This window comes from Lampetra fluviatilis, chromosome 27, assembly GCF_964198595.1.
Source record: "Lampetra fluviatilis chromosome 27, kcLamFluv1.1, whole genome shotgun sequence".
Taxonomy (NCBI): domain Eukaryota; kingdom Metazoa; phylum Chordata; class Hyperoartia; order Petromyzontiformes; family Petromyzontidae; genus Lampetra; species Lampetra fluviatilis.
In genome coordinates, this window is record NC_136301.1 from 12816026 (window position 1) to 12827941 (window position 11916).

The 11916-nt window shown below is 50.5% G+C and overlaps 1 protein-coding gene across 5 annotated transcripts in view; it reads left to right on the forward strand.

Annotated features, from left to right (window-relative positions):
- Positions 1–7961, forward strand: part of LOC144942413 (semaphorin-4C-like) — a 50333-nt gene extending 42372 nt beyond the window's left edge. For all 5 annotated transcript variants that reach the window (XM_078869270.1, XM_078869269.1, XM_078869271.1 and 2 more), the window contains 2 exons: positions 3430–3540; positions 4939–7961. In XM_078869270.1, coding sequence (XP_078725396.1) covers positions 3430–3540; positions 4939–5172 — 345 coding nt within the window. In that variant the 3' untranslated portion in view covers positions 5173–7961. The remainder of the gene's footprint in view (positions 1–3429; positions 3541–4938) is intronic.
- Positions 7962–11916: the final 3955 nt, after the last annotated feature.

Genomic DNA, 11916 nt, shown 5'->3' on the forward strand with positions numbered 1-11916 from the left:
ATGTTTCGCAAGCATAGAGAATGGAAGGCATTACTGTGGCCAAGAAGACCTGAAGGTTTGTGTGGAGTGACAGACCAGGTAGCTTCCACACAGCATTGCGCAGTTGATGAAAAAATAATGCCGCTCGACTCATTCGGAGTGAGACCTCTGCTGTCAAACCGGAGCTGGTCATGAGCACACTGCCCAGGTATGGAAAACCTTCCACTTTCTCTACAACTGCCCCATCACCAATGGGGAGTTGAGGGGTGGAGTTTTTGCTGGCATAAAATACCCAGGCAGGTGCTTAGTTTTGGTGGGGCTGATGGTAAGGGCCCACCTTTTAGGGGCACGCTCCAGGTTCAGCATCAGCACCTCCAACTCCTCCTCTGAGTGAGCAGAAATCACCAGATCATCAGCATACATACGATGGTTGACCAATATAGGGAGCCATCCCTTGACTGCACCTGGGCATCGGTCAGCTTCCCATTGTATCTGTACCAGATGGAAATTTCTCTGGTACATTCTAGATTTGAAGTTTTTGTGACTGCGAGGACGCATACTCTTTGGTTCTTTCGGTAAAGTCACGTAGGTAGAATTATTTTTATTTTTTACCTATGTGATTTTACCGAAATAACCAAAGAGTATGTTCTCTGGTACAGCCATTGAAGGCTTCACAAACTCCGTGGTCGAAATAGATGTTAAATAAGGGAGCCAGAGGACATCCCTCTCGCATGCCAAGGTGAACAGGGAACGGCACCGACTCCCAGCCACATAGTTTTACCCGGGCCTGTCCACCATCATGAAGGTCCTTAATGATTGCGAGCAGAGAGTAGAGAGTCAGGGACTCTGAAAGCACGAAGAACAGCCCAGAGCTCAGGCCTAATGATGGTATCATAGGCCTTGACCAGGTCAATAAAACAGAGATGTAGGTCCTGTGGGAATTCCCTACACCTCTGCTGTCGCAGACGGACATAAAATATGGCATCTGTGCAGTATGACCCTGGCCTGAAACCACATTGGGGCTCCGCAAGCTTCTCAGCGTGCCTAGTAAGGCGATGCTGAATAATCTTTTCCAGGACCTTTCTGGGCACACTGAAGAGGGTGATACCTAGATTTGAAGTTTTCATGACTGCAAGGATTCATACTTTTTGTTTTTTTCGGTAAAGTCACTTAGGTAAAAAAAAAAATCACGACGTTTCGGAGGCAACACAAGCTTCCGTCTTCAGGTGGAACCGTCACAGCCAAATTCTTATTACAGTGAATTTGGTTGTAACGGTGACACCTGAAGACAAAAGCTTGTGTTGCCTCCAAAACTTCGTGATTTAATTTAGTTGTTTTTTCATTTATTTATTTTTACCTACGTGACTTTACCGAAAAAACCAAAGAGTAGTGTGATACCTGTAGTTGTTACAGTCTGTGCGGTCCCCCTTCTTAAATCCTGTGGAACCTGTCCAATGGTCCAGACTGTTATTATGATATCATAAAGGGCAGTCTGCACACAAACGCCACCCTCCCCCAGCATTTCGCTTGGGAGATCATTTCTGCCCAGCACTTTTCCTTGTCTAACACTCTGGATCACCTTCCGTACTTCCTCAACAGATGGCACTTGAGCCAGCCACTCACAGGGGGTGACAACTTCTTCCAATATTTGAGGCACGGCAGCTTGTCGCATGATGTTTTCTGTGCATCCATGATGTTGTGTGGATGTGCCGATGCCGGAACGGTGTGTTGATAATTACAAGCCCATGGGCTTTACAAAAGTCTAGCAGCCTCCTACCGTTGTTATTGAGCTGATCTGACCTATGGCTTCCAAACACTTCAGCCCAGGTACCAGCATCATGACCCACTCAGGCATTAAAGTCACCCAACAGGATGACTATTCCGAGGGGCCACTTTAGCTAGCACCTGTGACAGGGGGTCATAGAATGCATCTGACTCATCGGCCTTGTCTGTAACCCTCCACTAATCATCTTTGGCGGGGGCATAAGTAACCACCACCACTCTTCGCCTCTGGTTGATGGGAAGGCGAGCCCACAGTAGCCTGGGGCTTACATATTCCCACACCTCACCGTCATGCTCCCACGCTCTGTTCATTTTTTTGTTTAGGAGAAGAACCACTCCCTGTTGTTTGGCAGTCTCTTTCTCCGAGTATAGGACTGTCCACCCTCATTGGTGGCTGGAGCCAGAGCCAGTCTACCGGACCTCCTGAATACCACAGAGATCCAGGCGGTACCGGTCCAGCTCCTGACAGAGGAGTGGCAACCTCTCCTCCGCATTGAACATTCAAACATTCCACGTGGCCACCCATAGTGGCGTTTTGTAGTTTCTGGAGGAACGCCGAGGGTAAGGATTCAGACTCCTGCCACGACAAATGGGGTTTGGCCAGGAGACGCCATAGACACCTGTCCCCCCGGGGCCTCCAGAACAAGCTTGATTAGATTTTTTCACGTTATTTTGTGGTCAATGGGTTGAAGGTGGAGGGGTTACCAGCCCCTTGCACCCATCCAGAGCCCCATTTGGCCGCTGTGGTGGCTACAAACGCCATGAAGAGAATAGCCAATTGAAATTGGACCTCCCCCCATTGCTCACCACAGCATTACCGTCCGACACCACTGAGGGTTGAGTCGTGTTCCATTTTGGATTGGAAGGATCTGGTGGAGTGTGGGCCCTGTACATCCGATGAGCTTGGATCTAGGTCGAAAACTCCCTCAAGTGATGTGTCCTATTCATGTGTCATGCCATCACTGCCCAGTGGATAACATGCAGAGTGACCGGACGGTGGAGGAAGGAACACGACGAGGTTTCAATTCATGGTGGCCAGATGTTAACTTCCTCGCCTGGTATGCAGGAGGTCATGGGTTCGATCCCGACCCTGATGTCTGCTGTATATTTGGAGTTTGCGTGTCTCCGTGGTCGCGTGGGTTTTTCTCCGGGCTGTCTAATTTTAGCGTATTTGGGTTCTATACATTTGAACTTGATAGGCCACCTCGGTGAGCTATAATTTGTGGCCAGGTCGCTTTTGACAAAGAGCTACATAGCTCAGTGGGCCTTACCTGGTTAAATAATTGTTTTTAATAGTTTAAAAGTTTAAATATATTCAGACAACATAACAATCGCCAAGCCCATAGGATGGGCCGCGAATGGACCTGCCTAAGAATAAGAAAAACAACAACGATAACAGTGACATTAATTTACACAGGAAAGACACGTTCAGTCTTTAGACTCTCCCCAGGAGGGTCCTGCTTTTTTGGTGTGCTTGGCCGATTGTTAGTGGTTGCGGCTCAAGGTGTTGTTGGGAGTCGATCATGCTGTTTAATCTGTGTATTGTATGTATATTGAACTTCTTTCGTATTCTATGTAGCCAGCCATGCTAATTGGTTGGCTGCATATATGTTCCGTGTGCCTGCCCGGGTTGATGTTGTTGGTGGTTGCTGTATCCCGTGCCCGCAGTGTGCCGTGTACCTGCCCGGGTGGCTGCTCATGGCTGCGGCGGTGACCGTCCTGGCGGCCTCTACACTTTACGTGCACCGGCGGAGAGACCGGGAGAGTGGGGAGGGGAAGGTGAGAGAGCGGGGAGAGAGGCGGGAGAGCGGGGTGAGAGTGGGGAGTGTGGCGAGGGGGAAGGTGAGAGAGGATGGAGAGAGTGGTACTGCTTGTGTTCCAATGCCAGGAAGTGGGAGTGGTGGGGCACTGTGATGGTGTGTGTCGCGGTGGCCGGCATGGTGCTGGCCACCCACCCCTCGTGTGCCCTGCTGGCCTTCATCAGTGCTACTCGCTAAAGGCACTTGGTCCTACAGTCTGTTAAGACTACACAGGGGATTATTCTTTGGTTCTTTCGGTTAAGTCACGTCTAAAGATAAAATAATGAATTAAAATAATAGCGACGTTTCGATTGCAACACAAGCAATCATCATCAGGCATAAGAGAAATAGCAACAAAAATCTAACTAGAAAACTATAGACAGACATACAAGCAGACAGACATCACAAGGACACACAGAGAGAGGACACATATCGGCACAGAGAGAGGGGTCGTTTCTGTGACGGTCCCTTAAATATAGGGAGGGGGGGCGGGGACGGAGAGAGGGAGGGGGCAGAGAAAATTAGCATATCAATGAGTGGACAGCAACGTGTTGCTGCTGCGCAAGTAAGATGACGACGTGGCATGGCACGCAAGCTTGAAAATTAGGAGAAAGACACACTAAAATTAAATAACCTCGCAAAATATCGAAATGTGATGTAATGCAACACAGAGAGTCGGTCAACACACAATTAACGCATAGCCTGGTTGATTACGTATTTCAAAGATTGCTAAGTTAGAATTTAAGTGTGAAAATTCCAAAGAGAGGACACAGGCAGAGAGAACAAATAGCCAGAGAGAGAAAAAAGATAAGCTTAAAACTTCCCCGTAGAAGTGGTTCAATCTTAATTTTTGGAGCTTTCGTGACTGCAGGAATTATTCTTTGGTTCTTTCGGTTAAGTCACGTCTAAAGATGTGTTGCATTACATCACATTTCGATATTTTGCGAGGTTATTTAATTTTAGTGTGTCTTTCTCCTAATTTTCAAGCTTGCGTGCCGTGCCACGTCGTCATCTTACTTGCGCAGCAGCAACACGTTGCCGTCCACTCTCCGTCCCCGCCCCCCCTCCCTATATTTAAGGAACCGTCACAGAAACGACCCCTCTCTCTGTGCCGATATGTGTCCTCTCTCTGTGTGTCCTTGTGATGTCTGTTTGCTTGTATGTCTGTCTATAGTTTTCTAGTTAGATTTTTGTTGCTATTTCTCTTATGCCTGATGATGATTGCTTGTGTTGCAATCGAAACGTTGCTATTATTTTAATTCATTATTTTATCTTTAGACGTGACTTAACCGAAAGAACCAAAGAATAATTCCTGCAGTCATGAAAGCTCCAAAAATTAAGATTACACAGGGGATCTTTGTCTTTGTGTGTACTACAGGAGAACGGAGCACCAGGAGTGTCCAACGGAAACATCTCTCACACTCCCAGTGAAGCGCATGTCATACAATCGGACACATCCGTGAAGAGCAGCGACACGCACATAGACACGCGTCAACATGCACAGACAGATGCACGTACAGACACAACCACAGATGATACCCGTCAACACACACATACAGAGACAGTACCTGGCACGGGGACACACACACAAACACAGACATGCACGCAGTGACCACACACAAACACAGACACCCACAAACGCCCGCAGACTCACACAAACAGGGAATGGCTCTGACGTCCAGCTATGTAGCTTTACCTGGGCCTGCCCAACATCATTATGGTAACAGTGGCTGTGAGTTACAGGCTGTTATGGGCTCTCCTCCCTTTCTACAGCAGGGGAGGAATGGTCCTAATGGGGGGATTACGCCCTCACTGAAGATGAACATCAGTAGAGGGATGCAGACAAAGCTTATGAGTCTTTGACCTCTTGTCAGGGGATGGCTAAAGTGACCCCTTGGGATAGAGTTATCCATTATATTGTTCTGGGATCGGCACATCCAGACATTAAGAACTAGTGACGAGACAGCAAATGCGGATCTTGATACCAGGACCTACTGTGGAGCTGATCTGTCCACTGACCATCGGCTTTTCATCTGGAAGATGCGCCTGCCATTATTATTCCACTCATGTGGTGGGCGTCCACCTAGGACCTCGTTCAAACCCACAGTAGCCTGGTCGAGGCTAGCTGACGAAAGTTGCAGGTGAGAATTCGATCATTGGTTGTGGCTGAGGTTGACATCGTCCCCCCCTAATATTAAAAGGAAATGGGTGAGGTTCAGGACTGTGGCTCATGCAGCTTATTTGGCTGCATTGGGTATACAGTCCAACACTCCCAAAACTGTCTAATGGAGGAGATGGTCCATCTAGTTGAGAAAAAGCAGCAGCCCACTCTTACCATCTATAACAGCCCGCAGGCTTTGCTCGGAGGTTCACAGAGCCATATGGCACTACAGGGATAAGTGGTGGTTTCGAGTTGCTGAGAAGATGGAACATGCCTCAGCAGAGATGGAATTCCGCGACCACAAATCACTCTTCAACATCTTTACACACACACTGATACTGACACAAAGGTAAACGATACCATTTTTATTCCTATAGCGTGTAAATGCAATTGCATCTCTAGAAATTGTCTAGAGGCAGTGGAACTTGGGCATCTTGGTGAAAGGAGACTTATTTATTTATTTAACTTCTAGAGAAAAGGGGCAGCCAGTGTTTGGGAGAGGAAACGAGGACGGCCTTAAGCCACGGCAGCACGGGATGGCTGGGGAAGGGAGTTTCAGACTTGGAGGCAGCACAGGAGAATAAGTGACCTGCCACTGAGCGACAATTCACTGGGGGCTTCGATGGAAATACTTGGTTACTGGAACAGAGTGCGTGGAGGGGAGTAGAGTGAGATGAGAGGGGAGAGGTGGGATAGCACATGGAGGGGAGTAGAGTGAATTGAGAGGGGAGAGGTAGGAGAGAGGGTGGAGGGGAGTAGAGTGAGATGAAAGGTAGAGAGTGCATAGAGGGGATCAGAGTGAGTGGAGGGGTAGGGAGAGTCGAGTCGATTAAGGTTCTTGAAGACGGTGAGTGTGATCTTGAAGTTGATTCAGGATTGGATTGGGAACCAGTGGAGGTAGTGGAGTATTGGGAGATGTGCTCTGATTTATAGGTGCGGGTGAGGAGTCTGTTGGCTGTGGACATTTTAATCACGCGTAGGTGGTAGATGAGCCATTTGGGTTGGTAAGTGTGCCTCAGACCCCTACGCCATTGTGGGAGTGCTCAAGGATGACCGCCTCGTCTATGGTATCAAAAGGAGCCGAAATATTTTAGGAGAATTCGGAGCAAGAGGGATCCACGGTGTTAGCAGAGAATTAGCTCACTGACCAGACGTCGGAGAGCAGTGTCAGTCGAATGGAGTGGGGTTGTGGAGATCACAGAGAGGAGGGAGAAGATGCCCCTGTGTAGGACGTCTCTGAGGAAGGGGAGGTTGGAAATTGGATGGAAATGTTCTGGAATGTCGGGGCCCAAAGTGGATTTTGTCGTGGATGGGAGTGACAGCAGCAGTCTTGAGAGCTAAGGGAACGGTCCCGGATGAGATGGGAGCATTGACGAGGCCGGTAAATGATGGGGTGGGGGTGAGTAGAGGTAGTGAACGGTGAATTAGGAGGGAAAACAAAGAGGATATATCATTGTAGCGATGTTTATGGTGACAGGCTGAAGGATGTTGAGGTTAGGTCGAGGGAAGACGCAAGGACAGGAAATCTGATGAGAAGAGTCAGACACTAGAGTTATGTTTGTGATGTTTTCAAACATTTGAGAGAAATAGAGTTGCAAAAACAAAGATCCTCCGAACAGCCTTAGCAGACTGTCAGGGCAAGTGCTGTTAGCGAGCACCAATGAAGGCTGGCAAAGGCACACGATGGAGTGGATGGCCAGCACCACGCCCGGCCACATCTGTCTCCCCAGTGCTGATGTTTACACCGCACCTGGTACAAACTTTAGGCTGAGTCGACCTAGGAAGAGTTTGCGCACCACATTGAATGAGGCATTCACTATCTTTGTCATCCATTCTCACTCATTTACACAATGGTGACAGCGAGTCAGGGTGAAAGCAAGAGACTGGTGTAACCATGTTCACTCTATCTTGATTTGAAGCTTTCGTGACTGCAGGAATCCATACTTTTTGGTTCTTTCGGTAAAGTCACTTAGGTAGAAAATAAAATAAATCACGACGTTTCGGGCGCAACACAAGCGTCCGTCATCAGGTGGGAAAGCATGGTCTGCTGCTGAGGCAGACACGGACTTTACCGATAGAACCAAAGAGCATGTTCACTCTATTTCACACTCAACACTAATTCTCTCTCACTCACTCGCTGGCACTCTTCACCAGGTCAAGCCCATGCGTGCTTGATTGCGTCCAGTTGTGCATGTCTCGGGGCAGAAGGCATGACTATCGTTCAGCGCGATTAAACTCGGTGAGCTTACAATCTGTGTGTCTCTTTCTCGGTGGCGGGCTCATTTATATGTCGCCACGAGCACCACCTGCCCGTGCACGCCTGCGCGTGTGTGTGAGGTCGACTGATGCGGTGCGGGAGGATGTGGAGCTGAGTGGACTTGTCACTGAAAGGTACCAGCGGTGTCAAGATCGGCCTCCGTAGAGGAGGTTCGTGAAGAACGCGACTGGGCAGTTAGAGGCCGTCGCCCTCCAGCAACAGCAACAGCGGAGGGCAGAGGAGCGACGCTCACAACAACGAGCGGAGCGCCGGGTGGATTAAACGCAGCGATATGACACAGTGTGGAGCACAGGTGGTGCATCTGTTAGCCATCACCTGGGTCTGTTCCGTGACTTGCCAGCGAGCCTTTGATATTTGACGTGGCCTCAAGTGCACTTAGTACGGCACAAGCGCCGTAGTGACATCACTGCCACTTAGTGGTGAACAGCGGTTGTAGTTCTGAGACAAATTGTTAATGATGATGGTAACCCGTGTTTACACTGGTTTGTTGAGCTGCTGACGTGCATGCATTTGTGGGGGGCGGTGGGGGGTGTTGTGGTCAGGGCTCTGCATTGTGAACCCGACGACCCAAATTTGATTCCCGCTCACGGTCGTTAACAGTGAACGAGTCGTGAGCCTCCCCTGCATGGGTCGCCTCAACCTTACAGAAGTATCTGGATGAGTGTGCAAACATCGCCACTGGCGTGGTGTTGTCACACGTCACACCTCGTGTGCTGTGCCAACTTTCATAGGTACTCGCTAACGGCACTTGCCCCAACAGTGTTAGAGTTTATATAGGGGATCTTTGTAACAACACGTTTTTGTGCACGTGTGAACGTCTGTGTTTGATAACTTGTTTGTGTGTGTGCCTGTCAGTGCATCAATGTACTGTCTGTGTGTGTCACAGTGTGCGGAGACCTTGTGCAGTGTGTAAGACGACTGGAGAGAGATCAGCTCCAATGACCATCGGCTTGCCACACTAGCCTGGTCTTGGCTGGCTGATGAAGGTTGCAATAGAGAATCCCATCATCGCTTGCAGCTGGGGTTGTTGGCATCGCCAGGAGGAGGGAGCCTCCTGATGCCGAGGGGAAATGGGTGGATTTCAGGGCTGTGGCTCATGCAGCTGCTAAGACTGCAAGGAGGGAGGTGTTCCGGCTAGCTGAAAGAAAGTGGCAGGCCCACGCTCGCCATCTACAATATCCCACGTCCCAGGATGAAGACTGCAGCCTTCGCTCAGAGGTTCGGAGAGCCGTGCGGCACTGCAAGGTTGGGTGGTGGTCAAGATCACAAATCACTCTCTGATTCCATCAAAAAATGAGAGCACCACCCCGAATCGTAAACTAAAAAGTGGTGATATCCATTCACCAGGAACAGGTTTGCAAATTGAATATTTCTGTGAAGTTTTGGAGGGGAAACCCCTCGGACCATTTCACATCACAGGGCAAGGTTAATGCTGATCCTGATGCGACTGCAAGGTCGGGGTAGAGTGGTGGTAGGAGTTAGGGATAGAGTAGGGTTAGGTGTTGGGGTCAAGTGGTGGTTAGTAGAGTGGTGGTAGGAGTTAGGGATAGAGTAGGGTTAGGTGTTGGGGTCAAGTGGTGGTTAGTAGAGTGGTGGTAGGAGTTAGGGATAGAGTAGGGTTAGGTGTTGGGGTATAGTTAGGATGAGGCTTAGGACTGTGACAATTAGAATATGCGTCAGGGGTTAGTGTTGCAAACTGCCTGAGTGTGACTTGGACAGTCCAGGAATTGGCATCTGTGTTTAAGGGGCAGGAGTTGACTTGTACCGAGATCTGGTGGCATTGTGTTGAACTCACGGTAAACGCGACAGTATTGATAGACGTAGCAGTGTAAGGGGTTTTGGATAGGGTCATGGTAATCAGAGGGGTAGAGTTGAGGTTAGAGTTGAGGCTATGATAATGAGGGTTCGTTTTAGAGCCAGGTGTTAGGGGACAATTAAGAGTAAGGGGTGGGAATTAGGGTCTGGGGGACAGGGTTAGATTGATAAGGTTTTGGGGACAGCGTTATGGTTACGATAGGGTTATGGCGAGGTTGGGAGGTAGGGTTAGGGGTATAGTTAGGTTGGACTTAGGGCTTATGATGAGACGGGGTTAGGAGTATAGTTGGGATAGAGTTAGGGCTGTGATGATGAGACAAGGTGAGGTTTGGGTTCAGGGATATGGTCATGTGACAGGGAAATGGGTCCGAATTAGGGCGAGGATTGGGGCAAGAGTTGCAACCAAAATAACAAGAGCCACCTTTTTTAGAATTCGGTAAAAAAAAATGTCACGATCCACAATGCACGTGAATAACGCCACGGAGCCGTCCTTACAAAGAGCCGCATGCGGCTCCCGAGCCGCAGGTAGCCGACCTCCTTGGGTCAGGAGCCGGGGTGCGAGCCCTGCAATAATCAATAATGAGGGCTTGGGGAGGGAGCCGAGGGAACGAAGTGATCGCTCCGCATTCTTTGTGGTGATTGTTCCAACATCGTCTCTGGCCCCCAGGCTCCCCCCACCTCATTCCTCCCCCCGCATGCCCGGGCTCGCCCGAGACACACGCCTCGCGGTCGGGGTGCCGATAATAATGCGTTGCGTGCAATTTGTTTGCAGCGTGGATGGGGCTCGGCGTGCGTGCAGTGCGTGTGCCGTGGCCGTGGCAAGCCTGCAGTGTGGGGTGCAGGGCGCAGTGTGTGCGACGGGGGGGAGCGGAGTGAGATGGAGGTGGAGCGGAGTGAGACGGGGGAGGTGGAGCGGAGTGAGACGGAAGGGGGGAGTGAAACGGGGGTGGAGTGGGGAGTGAGACGGGGGGGGGGGGGTGAGACGGGGGGGGGGGTGAGACGGGGGGGGAGTGAGACGGGGGAGGAGTGAGACGGGAGGGGGGGAGTGAGACGGGGAGGAAGTGAGACGGGGGGGGAGTGAGACGGGGGGGGGGAGTGAGACGGGGGGGGAGTGAGACGGGGGGGGGGGAGTGAGACGGGGGGGGGGAGTGAGGAGTGAGACGGGGGGGGGAGTGAGACGGGGGGGGGGAGTGAGACGGGGGGGGGGAGTGAGACGGGGGGGTGGGGGAGTGAGACGGGGGGAGGTGGAGCAGAGTGAGACGGGGGGGGAGTGAGAAGGGGGGGGGGGGAGTGAGACGGGGGCAGCTGGAGCTGATTCTTTGCCATGAATCATTCAGTCGGGGAGGCACTGCGTGAAACAGCAATAAGCTTTATTCCATGCTCACACGAAATCCTTAACTCCCGCCACACACACACGTAACACACACATGCCACACATGTAACACACACCCGTAACACACATGGAACACACACACACGTAACACACATGTAACACACGAAACACACACAAGTAACACATGCCACACACGTAACACACACCCGTAACACACATGTAACACACATGTAACACACGTAACACACACCCATAACACACATGTAACACACACACGTAACACACGTAACACACACGTAACACACATGTAACACACGTAACACACACATACAACTCACGTAACAAAGACACACACGTTACACCCATACACGTAACACACACTCACGTAACACACACGTAACATACACACGTAACACACACTCACGTAATACACACACGTAACACACATGTAACACACACACGTAACACACGTAACACACCCGTAACACACATGTAACACACACACGTAACACACGTAACACACATGTAACACACGTAACACACACATACAACTCACGTAACAAAGACACACACGTTACACCCATACACGTGTAATGCGGGCGTAAGCGACCTTCCGGATGTGACGTCACGGGGGGTGGAGTCATGTGACGTGGGGGGAAGGTTCGGGTCCTTAAGCGGGTAAACCGGAAGGGGAAGGCAGTCGGGGTGTGAGCGGAAAAGAGTGAGGCCACGCGGGCGAGTGTGGAGGGGGGGGGCGCCGACGGCCATC